The sequence below is a fragment of the Thermobia domestica genome, chromosome 2, assembly GCF_964235325.1.
Source record: "Thermobia domestica chromosome 2, izTheDome1.hap1.1, whole genome shotgun sequence".
NCBI lineage: Eukaryota > Metazoa > Arthropoda > Insecta > Zygentoma > Lepismatidae > Thermobia > Thermobia domestica.
Window position 1 is genome coordinate 117,035,613 of NC_137455.1, and position 24,334 is coordinate 117,059,946.

The 24,334-nt window shown below is 34.2% G+C and overlaps 1 protein-coding gene across 2 annotated transcripts in view; it reads left to right on the plus strand.

Moving 5' to 3' along the window:
- The first annotated feature begins 9,160 nt into the window (after window positions 1–9,160).
- Window positions 9,161–24,334, plus strand: part of Acsf3 (Acyl-CoA synthetase family member 3) — a 58,570-nt gene continuing 43,396 nt past the window's right edge. The window contains exons 1-3 of one of the 2 annotated variants that reach the window (XM_081745182.1): window positions 9,161–9,374; window positions 9,692–9,761; window positions 17,969–18,411. In XM_081745182.1, coding sequence (XP_081601308.1) covers window positions 17,991–18,411 — 421 coding nt within the window. In that variant the 5' untranslated portion in view covers window positions 9,161–9,374; window positions 9,692–9,761; window positions 17,969–17,990. The remainder of the gene's footprint in view (window positions 9,375–9,691; window positions 9,762–17,968; window positions 18,412–24,334) is intronic. The other variant, XM_081745177.1, reaches the window with a different exon arrangement.

A 24,334-nucleotide genomic window follows, 5' to 3' on the forward strand; every position in this document is an offset into this window, starting at 1 on the left:
AGTGTAGTGAATCATGGACGAAATCGAAGAATTGTTGATGGTGTCCGAGGACGATGAGGAGATCGTTTAATATATAGCGAGGCCTAGAAGACCATTTTAGCTCGAATATATACCAATTTATAACGATAAGTAGTACCCGTTGGCTACAAGTGCCCGCACATAAGCGCCATGTAATTTGTGTAGTTAGAAGATGAAGAAATATATTCTATGTAAAATATAGAGTTTAATTATTGAAATTAAATGATATACAAAACATATCTAAATTATTAATCTAATTTACATATTTGTAAATGTGGAATATCAAATAAATGAATTAATTAAAACTCAGATTGTGTTATTACGTGTAGTATTATAAAATGGAGTGTAATATATAACGAAATTAACGTTATAAATTTTAGTTATAAATTTGACGTTTCAATTGTTTTCAGTATGATCAACAGAGAACCAACCAATCAAATGGTCCGTTAAAACCTTGCTTCGGGTTAACTATCTGCCAGAGTATATATCAGGCACAGTATATTGTAGAACGAACCACGGGTTAAAGTAACTGACAACTTCCTAATATCTAATTCTGTCTGGTAGTATCAGAAAGAATATCAGGATATTGTAGGACTGACCCTTAGTGTTAAAACATAAAACTTTAAGTATTAACTTCTTCGGGATTGGTAACCATTAACAATAGCCATCTTGTCCGTAAATGTAAATTCGTGTAAAAGTGAGTTTTTTTTTATTCACAAAATCTTCATAGTGACGATGGATTTATGGGAGAACGCTAAATTTCCCACCATGAGTAACTAAACTCCTTTCATTTGCACATAATCCTGGGTAGGCCTATAGGAGTGGAGTAACTTTATCGCTGACAGGTCTATGAAAATGTATTAGTGTCCTCTGAACATAGTCACCCATTTTATTATTCAGAAACATGGAATACGTTATTGGACATCAGATTTAATTAACTCGGAAAATCTGTGAATCAAATTATGATGTCGGCTGTATTATATAATTGAATAGTACTATGAATGCTGTTAATTATAATATTTGAAGCTTGACCGGGATATCGACTATGTCATATGCTACTTTAAGTTCAGTCTAGGTACTAATAATAATAATAATAATTTCATACATCGTTCACGGAAGAATACCTTTAAGGGTGCAATAATTTTATTTTTTCTTCCTCTTGAGTAATTTAAATATGTCCATAATATTTAGGTTAAGTTAGATTAGGTTAGTTAAGTTAGGGCTTCTATTAGTTAGTAATATATAATTGATTTGAATGTTTTATAATGTAATAATTGCATGTGGTAAAAGGTAACGACAATTTGAATGCAAATAGTGAAACATAAGAATATGTTTTAAATATGTGAACCACATGTCGAAGGAAAGAGATTTAATAAAAAAAAATGTGGGTTGATATTACCATGAACGATTGCAGACTGTGATACGGATATAATTTATATGTTTATAATATATGAAATGCTTGAATGGAACTGTACCTAGACTGACCAAAACTGTTAAATACTGTAGCTTTTAACTAATTACTTAAATAATTAGAAATATGTTTAACAGCGATAATTTATTGTGATATCTTTTATACATTGAAATACAGAAATAAACTATTCATAGATAGTCGGCATCAGAGAATAAGAATAACTAGGATGTAATAAAAATCGTTTGTGGTCAAAATTATAAACTTCCTCTTGAAATTAATGACAATAGTTTTGTATAGTTTTTTCTTCTTGTCTTCTATTGATATTTGAGTTTTCCTTTTTCTGTTAACAAAAAGAAATAAATGTTTTACTAATATTCAAAAATTCCCCTTTCATTTATATATATATACATATATATAAATCTGAGTAAAATAGTAGTTCATGGGATGACTGGATACAGACGTAAGGATAAGATGTTTATTAGACTGCTTATCGGAAGCCATTACCACAAGTTCTTAGATGTACAGGTAAATAATTTATTTTCTCTAAAATTCATAACCGTTGCGCATAACATTAACAGTAATAAATTTTAGCATATTTGTGGATGAGAAAAATTGTAACTATAGAGATAACTAAATCATTTAGGATTCATAAAAGAAGAGAATTTTGTTTTCTTCGAGAAGTAGTAATGTTATAAAGTGACATCTACAGCCAGGATTTACTTAGTTTTTTAAATGGCGTATAGCGCCTGCCATACTTGCTAGAATATTGCCCAAAGTATTATTCCTACAAGAACCCCATCGGACTGAATTTGAATTTAGAACACCATCTATAAAATGTTTGTCACTATAAAAGAAAGGATGAAAGATTTTCGATCAATAGTTGTTTCCTGGGGTACTATCAGGTGGAATATACATTTTTTAAAAACTACTATTATGTCTTCTACTATTATGGAAATGTATAGGATATTATAATTGTAATTAGAAATATTGAACTTGAATGAACCATAACTGTAGTTATCTTTGACACAAGTTGCTATGCCTCCATACCCTTCATGTCTTATCTGATTAACTACATCATAAATTTTAATTCGTAACGGAATGTTGGGAAAACATTATTTTTCCTGTAGTGAAGTTAAGTCAGGAGAACAGATGTTAGTAACAGAGCTCCTCCGTGGCTAGGCGGTTAGCGTACGCGCATTTGGCGCGGGAGACCCGGGATCGTTCCCGGCAGGAGCTCATGTGGTTCGGATTCCACGTTAATCAGTAGGTCCACGTCTCATATAGCCTCGCTGCTGAACGGGATGTAAAACTCAAAATCAATCAATCAAGATGTTAGTAACATTTTAATTGGTATTGTTTCCCATAACACTTTGAAGGTTCCATTGTAGCACTATAAGATTATTGTATGAATATGTATCTATAATTATTTAAGATTCAATGATGAGTTAGTTGTGTGAAAGTTTTTCCAAACGAGATCGGTATCTTGAATCTAAGGTTGTGAAAATTGTAGATAGACATCATACAATGATTTCTTTTCTCTTTTCCTAAACTTGTGAACACATCTAAATTCTTCTTTTTCTATTATGCAGTCTTATAAAGCCCCAAAAATGGATTTCTTTCTTGTTCTTCGATGTTTATTAATTTATGTTGAGTTTTAAAAATATCCTGTGTGCTTCTATTTCGTTCCTTCAAGATACTACTTCTAGGGAATTTTCATTTATAACTTGCATCCACCTTCTTGAAATCTAAATAGCATTATAACGATGGAGTTGAAGTTATAGTTTGAAGAAAACTTCATTCTCTTTCTTTGGTATCGAATTATGTTTGTACCCCCAGTATGTATCCAGAATTCGAAAGAAGTTCCAAATTCATGTTACGACGTTCTTTCCCTAGCTGCGATTCCGACACCGGTTCTTTAGGTGTGACCAGTGGAGGCATTTGAGCATGAGAAGCTGCTGATGCATAGAATGGAAGAAAGTTAACTTTATTCCCTTGTAGCCCACTATATTAGACTTTAAATTCTTATTTCCGATAAGCGTGATAGTTGATTAAATTCGGCTGATTCTTACTAATATTATTACTATTCTCTTTCCAGCTTTAGAAAAAAGTAGATGTAAACAAACCCACCTGACTACCAATGAGTGAATGACTAGTGATTTTTTGTTGGTCTCACTGCACTAATATCCTACCGCTATATAATACCTACTAAAATATTAATTTGAATAAAAATATCTGAATTTATCCTTTATTTTGTGATAAGAAACGCAGTAAATGTAATATTTAACAACAGATGTAGCTTTATTTTAACCTCATCCAACTTGGACATTGAACGAAGTTAATCACATGTGACTAATTAATCTAAAGCAGAGACTAACCTCTTACCCACGGTTTAGCGTGCGACACATTTCGTATTTCATGTATTTTCATTTATACAGACTACGCATGCGCTGATCTACCTTTCCGTAGTTGCCACATTTATTTTCCTTACCCGATGCATTGGGGTTATATAAGTTAATCATACTCAAATCATCATTTTAGTTGCACTCAAAGTTGACTCTGAAAACCAAAAAGTGCACCTTCCTTAGTACAGTATTAGTATTTATTCTAACTAGCCTGTGACTAACCCTCGATTAACGAATTCTCTCTGAATACCGCCCATAGTATTTACTGCGCATGCGTATGCGTTCGCGCGCCGTCTCCGCTCATTTGAAATTCTAGAATACAGAGTTTCATGGTGACGATGAGTGACAATAATCCATCTTCGTCTCATGCTATAAAACACAAAAGAGGACAACAGAAACAGAGACAATCTCGTTTATATAACGATTTAAGAAAATGTTATTTCCAACATGCAGTAGTCAGTGTCAATGCGTTTATTATTTAACAACCAACGGAGCCTTACGCTTTGGAAATTATGCGACGTCATTAAGCTAGCAGACGATCTTCCTGTGCACGTCACACTGCCGAAGCACGTGTAAGCCGCGGAATAATACATTTCGCTTTGTTTACGTCTACTTTGTTCTAAGGCTGGAAAGACTTTAGTTTCATAAAATGATAATTTATTTATCGCCATAGCTTGGATGATTCTCCTTTGTCTATCGTATTTCGAACACCCATTGTTATCTGCTGGCTGATCAACTCCATAATTAATACAACGAACAGGGACAATACAGGTTTCACTATCGTGTCATAAACCTATTTTTTTTTATTTTTTAAATGCGCTAAATATGTTTTACGTGATTGAAATTGAAGCAGCCGTTGAGGTATTCTCGAATCGCTGGTATATATGCGACTTTCGGTAACGTAAGTAGTTCAGTTTTACTTCTCTAGGTAACTTCTGAGTATCAAACCTTAAGATGGCAGTTTTGGTTGGAATTAATTTTATATTAGACTCTTAGCAAATGATTCTGTTGGCAGATATGATTTACACGTTACGTCAGCATCATTAAGTAAATCGTTTATGTTTATATTGGGATATTGTTTTAAAATATTGTGATCTAGAACTTTCAACACGGGGAAACACAATTGTGCGGGTTGGTTAAAGTCGATGTAGAAGTGGTCCCTATTATTTTTGTGTTTCGAAACGCGTACAGGTATTGTGTAAATTCATCCAACGATTTGCAGTTGTTTTGTGATAGGCAATTTTTGGCGCGTAAAAGAAGAAAGAAAAGTAGTGTTCTCAACGAAGCCATGACATCTAAAGGTAATGTTTTTGTTTTTTATACCTTTTCTTAAGTATTATTTTTCACGTATTTTAATTAATTTCGTGTATCAATATAACAAAGATTCTGATGTAAATGTTACATTTTAAAATCTATGTACCATATAGTTGTGAAAAGGACGCTTTTTGTAGGTAACACAATTGTGCGACTTAGTAGATTTTTAATTCACTTAGATAATGACGGTACATATTTCAAATAATGGGAATATAGATTGTGAAGTAAAAGGTTAATGAGCAGATTAGCCAAGCAAAGGGGTTAGGACACAGAAATTCGGCGAGGGAAATAACAGGTCCCCATTCAGAGGGGGGACAAAGGGCTTATCCTCCCCAAATGTTGCTTGAAGGCAATGACAAAACCTTTATTCTTTCATTGTCTGTACACTTTCAGTTTAGGAACCTACAGCCTGATAGTAGATCATTATCATCATTACTTAAAATAGTAAACTGTCCGAAACAGAAGTAATATAGAGTTGTAATATTTTTATGTATAATTAATAAAGCGTTAATATTAATACAAATGGTCTTTAACATCATATATTTCTCTTTTCAGGTTTTTCGGCAGATATTTTAATATTCTAAGATATTGAAGATCTGTCTAGTGGCGAAGATAAAGAAACGCCTACCACAAAAGCTGAGACTCTATTCGACATGCAGCCCACTAAAAGTGATCACTTGGCATCCGAGCAGGAAGAAAGAACAGAGGAAAATGAAGAAGTTTCTTTGGAGCAAATGCAAACATGAATGGCTTAGATGTATGAGATTAACTCCTTGAGTGTTGCAGAGCATGATTCTAGGCAAGAAAGTGGATACTGAAAGTCACCTTGCATTTCCTTGATATGTGCGTCGTGAACTCATGGTTACAGTACAGAGAAGATTGTAGAGCAAATGGAATTTCAAGGTAAGAGGTAGACGACCTATTGGATTTCAGAACGGACCTAGCAAAAGTATTATTATCAACACCAAATCGCAAACGAAGACGAGAAGATGCTGACAAGATTATTCTGATTCCACCCAACGACAGACACAAAGGATCTACAGGTCATCTAAGAAAACATTAAAGACCAGAGATATGACGGTTATGACCACTGGCCAGAAATCGACAATCTGACATCAGCTAGATCTTTTCGAATGGAAAGGTGAGCAAGAGAACAAGAATTCGATGTGTGAAATGTGACTCCTATCTTTGCCTTACAAAGAGAAAAATTGTTTTCTTAAATTCCACACGCAATAAGTTAGCATGAACGTCGATGACAATTGAACGCATTGTTTTGTTAGATCATAATATCGTAATACTATTTGTAACAATCTTGTACTTAATCAATGAATACAGAAATAAATATGTACAGAAAGTGACCTCAAAGAACCTTTTATTAGTCTCTGATGTAAACTATTGCGCAGTTCAATATTTAAATAGTTATTTAAAAGTTATGTAGTTATTGTAAGAGTTATTTAGTACTAAGCAAAAAGCTAAGCTGCACAATTGTGCGCCCTCACCCTCTCCCAAGGCAACAATGATATGGGAAAATCATTGTGATTTTTGTGTATCATGGGTCAATACTAGTCGGAAATAAACAACTTTCACTGAAATCACTCACTCGGTTTGTCTCCGTGTTGAAAGGGTTAGAAAATTATTCGTCTCCTGCGCTGAGCGGAACTGTGTTTTAATTAAATTTCGACCTATTCGATGTATTGATTGTATATCTGGAATACCAACTAAGTATATTTTACGGCTTAATGCCATTATATGCTCCTTTCGCAAATCTTCTGAAAGCTATTTAACATACACAACATACGGCATCAAATGAGCCATTTGATACATATTTCTAGTATTCTGAATAAATCCTGTTTCTTTGTAATTTTTTCAGTATTACGATTATTATTTTTAGAACAGTCTTTATTTATATAATCTACAACATCTGAGTTATTATTATTAACTTGCATATCAACAACAATATTTATACTTTGTGAATCTTTAGAACTAATAATCATGTTACAGGTTGCACTATTGTCTTTGTTTTTGGCATTACAATTAAGCACATCTTCCGCCATTTTGATGACGGATCTTACCCTTGTAGTTATCTTCTTCAACATATGCAAATCGCAAAATGGAAATATAAATCAGTTATTGCCTCAAAAATATGTATACTTTTTACAAATTAATTTAAACAAATAAGATGAAAACGGTCTCACTTATAATGTACCGTAAACCTAGTCGAAAATCCAGAAGGAGTTTGTTACTTTGTTACTTATTTTGCAAATTCAATCCTTCTTGCTTTCAGTTTATACTTACACAGAATTGCGCAATCCCAATAACATTATCTGCCTTATGCAGAGTTGTTCTGGCGATGATTAGTGCCATACTAGAGAGTTCGTCTAAAATTTGTTTCCAGCGTAGTCAAGTCTTTAGTATGACGCTAAGCATACGTCAAAACCAACTTGCACAAGGTCCTATAAGTTTACTATAACATATTCCACAATATATTGCATAATCCACAGCAAAAAATTCATAAATTATTTTCTCAGTCATAATAACTTTCTCTTACAAGCCACTATCTTCCCTCTGGTTTTCACTCTCGTAGAAGAGAAAATATCTGTTGAAGAGAGACAACAGTTAAAGAGTTGATTCCTTGTTAACAGGAGTAGCTAGGGAGAGTAATGCTCCCGGAAGTAGGAACGAGGAACACAGTTCTAATTGGTTGGCCTTATCCATTATATGCCACGTTGCATTCAAATAGCAGAAATCAAAGTATTGTTGTTGTCGGTCTTAGTAGCCAAGTAGGCTAGCGATATATACTAGTAACGAAAGTCTCTTTTGGCGTGAGTTCAAACCCGGCCCGATGAAAGTTTTTTTAAAACATTTTTTTACATTTTATAACACTTTTTAAATTATAATAATATGAAAAGAATGCTCAAAAAAGTGATTTACTTACTTTTGTGCAGATAAGTAATAGTAATAGTAGTAGGAACGGGTTAGAAGCCAGGCAGGGCTCGTTTTGTTCCCCTTGTACTCCATGATATAAATTTTGTAACCAACTTAAAATAACTGACTAGGATAGCGCGTAAAACAGCTGGCTAGAGTAGCGCGCGAAAAAATGTACTTCCGGGAGCATTACTCTCCCGAGCGGGTCGTTTGCTAACCCTGATATAAAGTAAAAAAAAATCACGTAGTCTTGGTCTTACCACTGTCCTTGGAAATCTGCAAAAATTTGATATTTAGAAACCGACACTTAAGTCATATTTTGTAAGTATTTGCATCAACGCTAAGCAAAATTTGCGTTAATTGACGTACAATTGCGTGGAATGGAATAACCCCCTTAATCGGTCTGTGTACAAAGCCCATATATATAGTTTTAAAATTTAATGTGTACTTAAACAGATCTTGAACATTTATTTTTTACGATACGTTAAATTTTCAATACAAATCTTAGTAACATCATTTCATGTTTTCCTGAAGTGGGATAAGACGGTCTACCGTTGTAAAAGCTACACATTTTGCTATTAGTATGCAATTTATTAAAAAGTGTTTCTGAGGTTCAGAAGGCAAGTTCCGCTGCTCTCCCCAAACACGCCCCTGACAAATCTGCTAACGGTTAACTGAAAGTTTCGAGATGTTTTATTCTATAGGCCTGTCGGTTGGTATAGTTTTCGTTTGGGTTTGCAATATTCGATATCACATACTTATTTTTTTAATTTTTATGTCGCTAATTTTGTATTGCAAAAATCTTGCGTATTGGGGAATTGAGATGGAAATCATAGTTTGCCTCCGGAAACACCGTACTTTCATAGAAACACTACTAAAGAGATCTAATCTTGCCTTGCTGTTCACAAAATTTGTGGAAAGTTCCCGGACAAATTTAATAAAATCCTGACATTAAATAAAGGTCACAACTCAAAAATTTCAGCAACTTATTTTTCAATTCAATTCACTACTTGCTTCAATCGCTTTTTTATTTTCTTTATCTGTTTTTCTTCGTTTTTTTTTTTTTTTTTTTTTTAATCTTTTCTCTTGGGTGGTCACTCTCTTAGGAGCTTCGATATTCTTTCCGAGAAGAAATAGTGAAAATGGGACTTATCAGCGAACATCAATGTGTAAAATGTTTGTGTAGGCAATGGTGTATAATGTAATGATCTTTTACTTCAAGACACAAATTACAGCGAGGGAACAAGTTAGCGAATGGAGACAGTCAAATTTCTACATTAAGAAGGACAGTTATCCATGATAAGGTAAAGCTGACATTAGTTATCTTGTGACATAATGAAATACGAATATTACGTTTACAGCCTAATATGCATTACATGCAACTTGTAGAATTAAAGTTAAAATTGTTTATGTTGTTTTAATCGTACATTGGCCGAAATGGTCTTTGATTACATCATTGGAGATTTGTTAATATTAAATAAATTTTGTTTTATCGAAGTATTGCTTTTCTGAGCACTGATCATTTTCTTTACTGCATCGCTTTTCATAGCATAAACGTGTTTTTTTCTGATTTATTTTATGTTATTTTATTATTTATTTATTTATTGTTGGATTGTTTTAGGAAATACTCTTCATCAATGTAATGCGACAACTCTTATTTTTCATATACTGCTAGAAAAAAAAGTATATTGGTAAGTTTTTGATTTAAAATATTTGATAATAAGTTTGTAATTTACTTAAATAGAAACTAAAGCTTGTTTGGGATTAACACTGTGAAATTAGCTGCTTATTTTATTATCTGAAAATAAACAGAAATCAAGTACAGAATTCTTCGGAAAATGTAACCTTCGTAAGTTGGTGGCCTTGGATTTAGACAAGAATAACAGTTCTGCAAGATAGGTTTTATACAACTTGAGTAGCAGCCAAACGACAATTTGGCCTTGTGTGTGAATTGCAATGGGCTAATCTTTCAAACATGCCGGCCTCGTATTAGACCCACATAAATCTGCTTTCAACTTTGAATTACTATTTATTACATCTCCCCTACAATTACTCTTACTTCGTTTCCGTCGTTCAGTCTTAAGTATTAATCACGTATATATTTGATTTTCATGCTTTTTTGCTTTTCACTAGGTACATATTCATCGGTGTTATGTAAATATTCTTGTAGAAGAAGGATTGGAGGTGGAGCCATTTATCGAATTCATACCGTAATCCCGGGACATTAAAAGTTAAGAAACGCATACCAAAAATACTTCTTTACTGTACTAGATTACCACATAAGGGGATACTTATATTAATGGAATATTAAGTTTTATCAGGAAATGGACTCTTACTGTCTTAGGAATTGTCTTTTACCGAATAATTTGTGCAGATTGACTTTTAAAAGAGCAGTATTATCACTACTGCGTGTGCACATATGGCATGAAAACTGTAGTACATAAAACATGAATTTTCAAAAACACACGAACTAGTGCTAGGTGACCAGTAAAAAGCACGATTGCTGTCAGGATAGAAGCGCAGCAATAAGCCCGGGTGACAATGAGGGGGTAGGCTACGTCCGTCGAGGAGTAGCCACGTCAGCGAAGGTGCATATATACATAAACATGAAAAGTGGAAAAACGCATCATATGGCATAATACACATGCCGTGTGTGTGCCATAGCTTTACGACGTTTCTATGGTCACTTCTTACACTTCATCTTGTTCTTATGGATTACTACGTAGTAAAGAACACGCTTTCCTTTTCATATTTCTATCTTATTATACATAAAAGAGGTAAGATCTCTGTACAGTGTATTTTAATTATTTGTAGTCCTATTGTGAAGTCAAATTGTTCACTCGAGCAGACGGTTCTACCAAATAGAAAATTTATAGGTAAAATACGATGTGAAAAATTTTTCGTGGAAGAATGAGAGTGTGAATATAAGTAATTACTGTCGTGCACAACATATTGAAGAGTGGTAGTGAAAGTATTGTATGTGTAAGTGTGCTCTTCCACTATCCTCGTTTATGCGCCTGCTCCCTACGGACGCACCCCCTCACTGCGCTCCTGCCCTGTCTCTGTTAAATAGCATTCGTGCTTTTTAGTGGCCCTAGCACAAGTTGGTTCGTGTTTTATACACTGTAGTCTTTATGCCATACGTCCACACTGTATTTATACTCAGCCCTCGAGAACTCAATCTGCAAGTAGTAATGGAATTTCTCATTTAATGCTCTCCTAAAAGAAATACAAAGCTCTAACCCAGCGTTTCCCAGCCTTTTTCAACTTGCGGCACATTACGGGTGTAGCTTGAATTCTCGCGGGACACTCATAGATATTATTATTTGCAAATATAGAATACCATGGTAATTTTTTTTTCTCTGATTACTTATCTCCTCACAGAGATGAAAGCTCGATCACTGGTTTTCCCCTATGCTAATTCATTGTGCTTATTTTTTATTCTAATTTTAAAATAAAAAACAATTGCAATGAAATATAGGGCTCAGATTTTTAAAAATACGCTTTCTTTTTCGAAAACTGTATCCAGCCTTTCACTAAGAAGAAGATCACTAAATAACAAACGAACAAACAAATGTCTTGTACTTTTAACTTTGCTGTTTTAACCAAAACAGGTGCATATTATTGCAATCACACAGCTCGCGATGCGTCGAAGTCAAAACACAGCTGTTGAACAAAGTGTTGTTCTGTTATCCACGTTCGAGAGAGTGTTGTATGAACGTTCACTTGACGTGTACCGTACAAGTTCTTCCATTTCTCGGTGCTAATGTGACTCAATTGAAGCGTAACATAGCAGCTAACCGTGGAAATGTGTACGAGCCGAAATACTGTCTGCTACGCAGTAATAGATGTAGAATAATATATTACGATTACAGTAATTTTTCCATGGTAGAAATTCATAGTATTGTGAAATACAAAAATATACATTTTTTCGCAATGTCTTGCAATTTGGTTGCTATAGAATTAATAATTTTGTTTCAATTTCCTCGCGGCACACCGGTTGGGAAACGCTGCTCTAACCTAACCTGAAAATGTACGGAATGTGTCAAAATTTGGTAAATACCTCTTCTTTTTCGAGTTACGGGTTTCCAACTCGGGACCCAAAATCGACTCGCGACAATGGAAAATTAAATATAAATTTCGCGTTAAATCAGAACTATGTGTTAAAGTTATGATGAAGTTCAGAAAGTTGATTTGTATGAATATGATAATTTTTACGTGCGTTGCAATTCGGTTGTCAGTGTTGCCAACTTGGTTAAACTTTTATTTGTTTCCAAACGATACTACCTGGTTTTTATTTGATATTTGGTATTTATTAATGATTATAAACATCACATGAAGCACAATTTTCTCCACATCACCACAGTTTTCGAAAACTTACAGGTAATTCATTAAAAGGTTTTATCTCGTGCGTTATTGATAATTTGCAAAGTTAAGTGTGAATTTCATTTGATGTTTGCCATCATTAGTAAAACCAAAATGACAAATAAAAACTATGTATGTGTAAGTTGTAATAATAATAATAATAAGAAGAAGAAGAAGAAGAAAATTTATTTTTTATTATTGCAGAACCTCTCGTAACTCCATGTATCAAGTTCGAACTTGTTCAAGAAGTTCTGCTGAAACCACGAAACAGTTTATTAGATGATTCGGTGTCGTGAACATGGTCCTGGTGTTCCCAGGAACCATGAAAATTGTTTTCACTGGTAACATGACATTGTAGTGCACTAGTTACAGTGTTTGTGTGAATAACAATGAGAAGTCCTATTACAGTAAGGACCTATTAAATGTGTTGATTATTCTAAAAGGCATAAGAGGATTATGTACAGAAAGAATTCTTAACAAAAAGTTTATCTTGCGGTAAAATATATGTATTGCGTACAGCGCGTCTGCCAAAACATAGTATTAGGAGAGGATGATTATTTGTGTAAAGGGTGCTTTGGATATTTACCGTGAACAACGTGAGTGTGTGTGAGATATTGGTGGCCACGGAAGAAGGTGTAAATATGAAATTATGCACCAGCAAGATAAAGAATTTGTTCCTCTGAATGCAGATTTGGAAACCATTAACCAAACAGTTAACATGCTAAACATGAATGTGTCGCCATTAAAACGCCCGCTATCGGTGAAACCTAGACTACGGTGAAGGATTCACCCCTCAAAATTTTTCATACTGCCTTTCAAATCGCGTTGTGTACAGGACACAAATAATCATCCTCCCCTAATAATACGTTTGGGCAGACACGCTGTACGCAATCCATATACTTTACCGCCAGATAAAATTTTTGTCTAGAATTCTTTCTGTCCACAATCCTCTTATGGCTTTTAAGATAATCAGCACGTTTAATACGGTCCTTACTGTAATAGGACTTCTCCATTATTATTTACACAAACACTGTAATTGGTGCACTACAATGTCATGTTACCAGTGAAAACAATTTTCATGGTTCCAGAGAACACTAGGACGATGTTCACGACACCGAATCACTCAAACCATCAATAGCGCACGAGATGAAACTTTTTAATGGAATACATGTAAGTTTTCGAAAACTGTGGTGATGTGGGAAAAATCGTGCTTCATGAGATGTTTACAATCATTAATAAATACCAAATATCAAGTAAAATCCACGTAGTGTCATTTGGAAACAAATAAAAGTTTTACCAAGTTGGCAACACTGCCAACCGAATTGCAACGCACGTAAAAATCATCATATTGATATAAATCAACTTTCTGAACTTCAAAGCTTTAACACACAGTTTCTGATTTAACGCGTAATATATATTTTATTTTCTATTGTCCCGAGCCGATTTTGAGTCCCAAGTTGGAAACCCTGTAATTGAAAACAGGAATTCGATTCATGTTTGTAGAAACTTTTCTACTGGATTTGATGTCAGGATTCATCTCTCAAAATTTTCATACTCTCTTTCAATTTGCCTTGTGTATAGGATCTAAATGCCCATAGGAAATATTTACATTTCAAGTACAAAATTCAAAATTTCAATAATTAATTGCGAATGTTAGGCAACACGTTAGTGGATATTAAATACTTAGGTACTTCTTCGATACGTAAAAAAATCATATTTTTAAAAGGTGGGGTTTTTGAGAAAATGGCGTCCAAACACGACGTCTTAATGAAATTTTCAGCTTTTCATCATGCTATAACGTGGAATGTAATAATCAGAAACGTAAGTCCTTTACATTTGCAAGAGACCTTATGGAGTAGATTTCGATGCTAGAAGCAGATGGTTGATATTGCTCGTGAGGACAAAAAAAAAGTTTGAAGTTAGCAAAAATTTCAGCAATGTTGGCAACATTGCGAGTGAATTGCGCAATTTCTATTGGACCAATAGACGAATTTTGGCCCTCCACCGAAACTTACACCCTTATACTCTTCCTGTTATTGCGATTATGTTACTAAGTACACTCGTTTCTCTACAATAAAATTTTTAATTTGACATGTTTGAGCAATCCGAGAGGAGGACAGCCATTTTGGAAGGCTGTATATCGAAGAAATTTTTTTTTCAGCAAAAAGAAAAAATATCGGTCTAATAATTTTGTATGTAGTTTCCTATTTTAAAAAATAAACTAAATCTGAGACAGTTGTGTTGACCACCCTGGACGATTTGAAATGGAATCACTCGTATACGCAGTTGATTGATACAGTGAAGTGAATTATTCAAATTGATACAAAAAAAAAAAAAAAAAAAAAAAACATGAAAATCATACATAGAATAACAATCATTGTGGATTTTATTTACCGTCCTTCGCAGAAAGTCAGTTGTTAGTAACAATTTTATTCTTGATGGTGCATTTTATGCGTATTTCTTTTATTCTTTCTCCCATATATGTACATTTTAATTCTGAACTTAACCACCTGTTGGGGACCGCGGTGGCTCAGTGGTAGAGCGTTCACCTCTGGGGCTTGGGGTCCCGGGTTCGATCCCAGCCCCGCCAAGTGAACTTTGTGGTGGACAAACACCGTGTGCGTGGGTTTTCTCGGGGTTCTCCCGTTTCCTCCCACTTTCCTCATTCCACCATTTCATTCATCACTCATCATCACCATTTCCTTTAGCTTAACCGGCATAACCGTGGGTCGTAAAACTCAAAGATTTCATTTTATTTTTAACCACCTGTTGTTAGTGAGCTACGAATGTTTGTCTCGGAGCAAAAGGTGATCTGAGAAAATTTTAAGGGAATCCATACTTCAAGAGCTCCACTACCTGTTAACGAGTTATTAATAACTCGTCAAGTGCGATTAGTTGAGATGGCTAGCTGTAATCGTAAAAGTTTTCCGGAATTACTGAAACTCCATTAAAGAAATGCGCCGATATGTCCATTGTCTTTCCCAAGACTGACAAAATAAACAAAGCAACTACTTACTTGAATTCCTGTACGTGTTTTTTCCATCTTCACCCTTTTCGTCAATCAGGGTCGTATTCTGATCATTGACCTTCCAGATAAATCGTTTAAATGTATGCATCAAAATTTCGAAACACAAATGCAGCATATCTTTCTCATATATGTAGAAAATATGTTAAGAAATATAACAGAAATATGGAATTCTGACTGGCCAAGATAGATAGATAAATTTATCATTAACATCAAAGAACAAACGTTGCTACAAAGCGGCCAAGTTCCAAGATAGATAGGTGCCAATTTGGAGAATAATACGTAATGCGTGTCTTATGAGACATTGTAAGTTCAAGAAAAATGAGGCCAAATTAACAGGTTTTGCTGTATCTATTCACTAACAAGTTTAAAAGAACGAGATGGTTCTTTATTAACCGTTTCTTTAAAGTTCATGATAAGAATTTTTGAAATTGTTATTATGATTCAACCTATTTATTTATTAATTAATTTATTTTTAACTATAAATCGGTTCCTTTATAATGACTAAGAGCAATAATAATTCATATAACAAACTGATCCGATGCAGATAGCTTTCGCGGTTATTCTTTACACTCAGAAAACTGCACACCTCCAAATAGCGATTCTTCTTGGTCGATGTCAATTCATGTGGCACTCGTGAGTTTTAACTCGTTTACCTTATCGATTGCACGGAGCTGCCGAGCGACCTCGGTATAGTGTATGCCTAACTCATCTGCGATGGCATAAACACTTCTAACTGGGACTACTTCCACAATGTTCCTGATAAGCTCATCTGAACATATGGTTCCCATAGGGCTCATTTCACAATGCTGTGTCACGGGCATGAAATTTGACATACTAAAGGTAAATGGTACGTTCATTCGCCATGCCTGGTACAAATGCATTGTTAGTGTTACTTGGTACTTGCTGTACAGGATGTTCCAGCTTGAATTCATAAATAACTAGTTGAGAATGTTCTAAGGGCATTGCTAGAACGAACTTTAAAAAAATTAAGTTTTCTTATTCTACAGGCTTTATTGTTATTATTATACTCCTTAAGCAATTCTTATAATATATCTAGCCATTTATAATTTCCTCGAGTACTAAATCTTTTCCACATGTTTTGCTTAAGAGTTCTGTTAAAACGCTCTACAATATGTTGTTTTACGGGGACATATTCTCGAAATTGACGGCTCAAAATTGAAAAATTTGCAGAATGTCTTCTCTCTATGATTTACAGTTCCCGAAATATGGCTCCTTAACTCGCCCGAAATCGGAAATTTTTTTGGCCAATATCTCGGGAACGGTAAGAGTGATGTGAAAAATTCCATAATTTTTTCAAATAGTTTTTGATGCTCTATCGAATAGAGGGCTCAAAATTGAAAAATTCGCAAATAACAAACACACATACACAGTCATAGAGAATTCGGTAACGAACTTCGTTGAATATCACTCACGATGCATGATGCACTTTCATACCACCCTGAACAACAAAGAACTGACTGGATACCCCAGCCTGTTTGCTAGACGCGTACAGAGTTAGTAAGGGTGTAACTTCATCCTATCCCTGTATTGCGTCCTGAAGTGAGTTTCTCACCAGGCTTTAAAGCGGAAATTTCATTATCACCAACCTAACAAGAGGCAATTAAGGATGCAGAAATTTTATCATCCATATTGTAGCTATGTACAAAGCCTAGTCGAAATAATAGCGTAGGGAACTTTCTGAACTGACGAGGATTCAAACCAAGGTATCTCGTTTTACAGTTGAATTTATTACTAAACTAGTAACGTCACAATAGAAATAGGTAACATAGAGAACAGTCCCCCATCTTCCAAAAAGGAAGAACAAGAAAAATAACAATACGAAAGAAAGTTTGTATCAATGAGTGAAATAAGAAAAATAACAAAATACAAAAGAAAGTTTGTATCAACGAGTGAAATATTAATTATAGTCTTGATTTAGACTACATCGTGTTATCCAAATACTTTACTTGCATTTGGAATTTCTAAATTAGTTTCTTCTTTTCGTGTACATGCATGTGAATTTATTGTGCGTCGCATTTTATTAATTTTAGGAGAATGGAATGCAATGATTCACTGGGAAAAATTTTTCACTTTTGCTTCTATATGTGAGCTAGTTGTGGATAGAATAGTTTCCGTGGATTTTCTTGGAGTTACGCGTTTCTTCTTGTTATTCTTATTCACTATTGCTTTCATATTTATTTATTGATTTTATTATGATGTTTGACCAATTTGTGAAGTTTCACCTCTTGTGAATATATAGTTGCCATGGATTACAAAAACTGTTTTGTAATTTGGCAAAACATCGGAAGATTCAAATGATATTTTTGATGCTTGGAATTTTTGTACTGGAATAATGTGTAATTTTAAATTAAATTTTAGCTAGGTATATGTACGTAATACTGGTGACTGGCACAGTAAACTCCAAAATTAATATATATATATATATATATATCTTTAACCTTATTACGTAGAAGTATGTTATCATAGAATATTTTATTCTTCCAGTTAAGATAGTCAAGTTGTGGAAATGGGCTTCGTCATGAAATCAGCGTATCCAAGATTAGCTTACAATATGAGTAGATGTTTAATTCGGACTCCTATCAGTGTGAAGTGGTGTTCAAGTTACTTCGGAAGAATAAGTATTAGGTATAATGGTGGTATGAATAGAACTTATGCTACTCGTCCTCAGAGTGTGGTTGCTTCTACTCCGACTGAACAGAAAGTGATACCCGTTTTTCGTCATGCAGAAAAATATGTTGATCGTATTGCAATACGGGATAGGCATGGCGACTATACTTACCAAGGAATATTTCTTAGTAGTAATCAATTGGCAAGTATGATATCAGCTGAACTGGATAACAAAAGACAAGAAAGAGTTGCCTTCATGTGCCAGAATGATGCTTCCTATGTTATCACACAATGGGCGTGCTGGATGAGTGGACAAATAGGTAAGCTACTTCATTACGTATGGTAATTTTAGTCATTAAGTATAATTTGTTTTACGATTGTGTGTAAGTTGAGTACTTGGCTTACTAGCTAGATCGACAGCTCTGTGTGGATCTACAACACTCCTCTATTCTCATGACTGGATTCATATCTTCCTTAAATCATCCTGTAAATTTTCTCTTTCATTGCTTTTTTTTTTTGGCATTCTTGTATCTTCCATCCGTATTAGATTCCAATTATCTAAGTATTTTTGCCTTTATAACAGGATTCCGACTGGTCAGGGAAATTTTATAAAATATATGTTTTGTAACATTAATTGTATACCAGTTTCAAGCTTAGCCAACCATTATAATGGACGTTAAGATTTTTGTGGAAGATAAGTTCGATGTACATATGAGCAATTGATTACTATTTGTCTCTATAGAATAAATGTTCTCGTATATAAATATTCACCGTTATTTATCCCTTATTTATATTAACGTCATCCGACACCTGTCATGACAGTCAGGGAATTTCCTGCCAAAGGTCTGGGAAAGTCAAGGAAATAGGTTTCTCCAGATCAGTGGGAACTGTTATAAATTTCACTACATCTCTCCTTTCCAAAATTTCACTGATTTTATTATTGTTCCTTATTCTCTACTTATCTCCTTTTATTAGTATTGTATATTTCAGTTTTATTTTTCCTATTTATGTACCTATTTTTTAAATAAGTTGTTGATTCGCAAGACATTCAAGAACTATGTATTTCGTACTTGGATTTTCTCTGATTGTCTCTGAAATTTCATCTTTCTGTTTATGACTGTTCCTGAATATTGCATTTCTCATGCATTTCAAATTAGAGTAATGAAAGATCACATTTCCAATATTTCTTCTTATTAGTTATTAACTTCTTTTTTTTTCTGTATTCTTATACAATCCAAGTTAATTCATTCTGATTCCAGTTCACTCAAGACATATTCAATAAGTAATTGTAGTTATTGCCTTTCGAATTAAAATTCACAAGGATCATTTCAGATATGATTTACTTCTTTAGTTATTCATTGGAAATGTAATTTTGTCACTATTATACGTAGCAATCAGTTATCAAGTGTGTTACCGTCACCGTGGAATAGTATTGCAACATTGCGTGTTCGAAGTGTTGTCAGCAGTTTTCTGTATAAAAATTGTATAGAAATGAAAGTTTTGTAGAGATGTTCCTCTAGTGTAAAATAAAATTATGTTTTATTACTTTTTTCTCTCTCTCTCTTTAAAGTCAGATCTAATTTGATAGAACATGAAGAAAGGACATTTCTTAAGGAATGTTTTTTTGTACCATATTAATAAAATAACCTCACTTCTTAATATTTGTCAATACATAGATCAACATTTGAAGCAGACATGGAAGTTTAAAATTATAGTAACTTTCTGGTGGCATGTAATATGTACTTTCTGGTACATATTACGTAACGTGTGCTTCTGATTTAATCTTATTGATCAGTGCTGTAATTTTTATCTTCAGGTGACTGGATATGTAGATACAAATGTCCGAATACTTCTCATTTTAGTTTTGGAACTACGTATAACTTAAATGAAAATAAAATCTGACCAAAGCGACACTTACTGTTACTAATCTGTGTTACAGTTTCAGCAATATATCATTGCCTTTATGCTTTATTATTTTAGCAGACACATTGTCTGGTAACACGTCTGAAGATAATAATTAGAAACCGGATGTTAGGCAAAATGCCTATTCTGTGATATTAAAGATGTGATCAAAAATAACGTTTTAAAATTTATATGAGGGTTATAGTTTCAGTTTAGCCTAAGCCAGTTTTATTTTGCCTATTTTGCCTTACTGCCTGAGTAATTGCTGTAGGGCCTAATGTTGCCTATTCTATGCATTGTGTTCAAAATAAGCCTTCACTGGGAAAATATATAATTTCGTATTTCAAGAAAGGATTCTGCCTCTTCCGAGAATATAAGATTAAGACAAACTAACTTTGGACAGGTCAAGGTCAAGCTTCACCCCACTACAGTAAAAGAATGTCGCCGAAAGCAGTGACATAGTATGATCCACATTTTCCCCTCCCACTTCTCTTGTGTGCAGCAGGTTGCATTCTACAGATGCACAAAAGAATTAACATTCTTTAAGTCCTCATTTCAGCATAGTGTTCTTCTTGTGACCGGCTGTGTGGTTTCTGATATCGTGTATGCGTGATTGTGTGAGCAAACGAAGAAGTTCTTTCAAGACGCCTAAGGAAGCCACATCTTTGAGTAGTAAATTGAATAATTATGTGAAGACTTTCGGTTGTGATGTGTTTACAACTGACGGATACATACTTTATTGCAAACTATGTAAAGAGACAGTGAATTGTGCAAAAAAAAAAAAAATCACGTCACACAACATTTAGAAACCACCAAACGTAAATCTGCTTCAAATAGAAAACAAAAATTAGCAAAACCTTCACTGATTACCTCGTACGCTACTACTGGTCGACAGTGTCAGTTTTCTACAGATTTGTGTAAGGCATTTATAGAATCAGGTATACCTCTAGGAAAATTACAAAATGATTCCTTGAAGCCTTTCTTGTCAAAGTACATAGGTGAACAGATACCGAGTGATCAACACTGCACAAAAGTTACTAGACGGTTGTTATTCCGATGTTATTGAAAGAATTAGGAAGGAAGTGAGTGAGAAAAAAATTTGGTTTCGATTGACGAAACGACCGATGGTGCGGGACAGTTCCTTGCTAATGTTGTAATCAGTCCCAAAATATTTCTCTCAGCATGTAAGGAACTGCGAAAAACAAAAGTACAGCAATTGCTCAGTTATTCACGTCCTCACTGACTTCACTTCGGCCGGATGGTGTTAAACATCAAGATATGCTTTTATTTATCATGGACGCAGCACCATATATGAAAAACAGCACTTAAAGTTCTTTTCCCAGCTATGCTTCACATAACTTGTCTCGCACATGCTCTGCATCGAATTGCTGAGGAAATTCGTGGTTTATTTCACAAATAAGATGCTTTAATCTCCATTTTAATAATAATAATAAACTCAAAGCTCCATCCCGGATCCAGTTATTTAAAGAAACCGCCCCTGAACTTGATTTATCTCCAAATTCAGTAGTAACAAGTTGAAGTACTTGGATTTCCGCAGCTCTATATTACGCAGCCAACTTTCAGACCGTAGAGGAAGTAGTAAATTTTCTGTTTGTGAAGAGAATGCCTCATCAATTCGCATATCATAACAAATGTTGAATAGTGATGTGCGAAACGATTTAGCTTTCATTTCTACACACCATTCAATTTTGCCAGGCGTAATAGCATTTCTGGAAGAGAGAAATAAAACCTTGAGCAATTCCCTGCTCCCTGAAACATCTTTCACTCTGTAGTAAACAAAATTTGTTCTGTGTCAGGTGCCAAGGGCCAAGCGGTTCGTGAGAAATGTAAGAGAGTTACTGCAACCAATAAGGACTTGGACAAACTAAAAATAAGTGTTGAAAGGTGAAAGTGTGCCCAATGAATTTGATCTACATGTTCTTGCGTGGTTCAAATATGCCCTGGTTACATCCGTGGAAATAGAGCGATCGTTCTCAATTTTGAAACAAGTGTTATCCAATCGAAGACTTAATTTATCAGTTGAAAACCTCAAAAAAATATCTTGTAATCATGTCCAGTTGGGACGAATAATTCCTCGTGTCGACAAGCATTAGAATGTATTGCATTAAAATACACAGAACAATTTATCTTTTTAAATCTGCCAATATGTCATCTTCTGACTGTTGCGTGTTGTGGTATGAACTCCTGTGTGTACAAATCAAATGTAAATTACGAATTGCTGTTTATAGACATAAAATACTGTAAAACTTCGGACTGCTATGTGTATTATAAAGTGTTGTATAGTATGTATTTACCAAATATACATGGTAAATTGAATTTTAAGTGCCTATTTTCCAGGTTTTTAATGCCTAAACATCCGGTCTCTGCTAATAATATATTGCTGAAATTGTAACAGCCATTCTATCTCAAGTCAACCAATGATGAAAATTCATAGTCTCAGATTTTGATAATTTTTTGTATATTGAAAGACATGTTTGTGAATAGTTATTTCCCAAAATAAACCTTTTTCAGCCCTTATAGTTAATTACTAATTAATTACACAATCAGCTTCAATGTCACGACTCAAAAACAGCTGATTTTGCGTTTTTATTATTTATTTCAATAACCATAAGAGCTATGAAGCTAAAAAATTTTATCTTCATTTGCGGAGCATTTTTAGCTTCATAGCTCTTATGGTTATTGAAATAAATAATAAAATGCAAAATCAGACGTTTTTGAGTCGTGTTCTTTGAAGCTGATTGCGTAATTAATTATTAATTAACTGTAAAGGCTCGAAAAGTTTTATTTTGGGAAATAACCAGTAGGAGCTCGTAGTCTGTACAAGCACCGGTTGCAATGTTGCAATATCAAAGGTATGTAGATACGCAGAAGAGTTTCCCTCCCCCAGCATTCTTGAGTCTTATCCAAAAAATATTCAGGAAATATGAAGAGGAAAGTCTTTAAAGCTCTATTTGTATATTATTGATTAAATTATTTCTCTAATATTGATTTAATATATAAGCTATTTCCTTTTTTTTAAACAACCACTATCAATGTACGTTTATACACTATGTACAAAACCTCTACACTCATGTTATTGAACACGAGATAAATCGAATATATAGTATGTGCTGTAAGCCATGAATGATGGCGTTAATCCGAAAAGAAGAAAAAAAAGCAAGAAAATTGCATGCACGCAGTTAAACAAAATTATTTAATTATACAAATTATGCATTATTTTAGAATGGAAAGTCTTTCTTCGATCTTTTGGGCTTCAAATTTTTCTATGACTTTATTGAAATCTGAAATGCTGCTCGCCAAGTTTCTTTGAATAGAAAGTATCGCTACCGCAAATATTTTCCGCTTTATTTTCTTTAGGATCCAGAAACACCTCTCTCCTCCGACAATATGCAGTTTGTTAGCATTTTTTTGTATAAATATACGGTACAAAAAGTCCATTTTCAAAAACCACGTATTTTTGTCTGTAAAGAAGCATGAAATCTAAGATGTTTTCCTTCGAAAAGAAAAAAAGTTTAACTTTCCAGCAAATGGGCTAAAGAAGACAGATGAGTATTGGAAGTGAATGATTTGATATTAATTTATGCTCTCCGCCGGAAATCGAACACGGAATCATGTGCACGAAAGACACAGAGCTAGGAATTAGACCAGTAGTAAGACATTTTCTTCTTCGAGACTGGATCCACCCCCCCCCCCCAGAATAGGATTTTTTAAAAAATGAAACTTATCCCAAGAATTTTCACCTTTGTATTATAAATGTTAAATAAAATCTATTGACTTAGAACGACCCCCCCCCCCAAAAAAAAAAAAACTTTCAGCCTGGATCCGTCCCTGCTACCACCAGACTTATATTTGTTCTTTGCGAGTTTGTGAATAACTTCTTTCTTCCAAGCGTCTGTATCTCCCTCACCCTATCAATTGAGTCAAGCGCTGCTAAGCGGAGGAATTCGTAATTATTACAAAAGCTGACCAGTTACGGAAGAAAGTGCAACCGCAAAAGAGCAGTATGGGAAGATAGGAGCGATGCAAGAATAAATCCACTTCCCCATGTTAAGAGATAGGAGCTCGCTGCCATATGCTCAATGCTACTGCTTCCAGTGGCAACGTTCGCTGCCACTGGAAATGTCAATCTCTTTCTTTCCGGTTTTTAATTGACTTTTTTCAGAAATGCATCAATACTGTTTTGCGCTCAAGAGCAAAGGTTTATTCTTTACTGATACACTACTTCAATACTTAAAAATAATCTAAGTATTAAAAAAAAATATCCGGTTGCACAACCATGCAACATATAGTACCAGCCGCCGCTGGAAATGGAATTCGAAA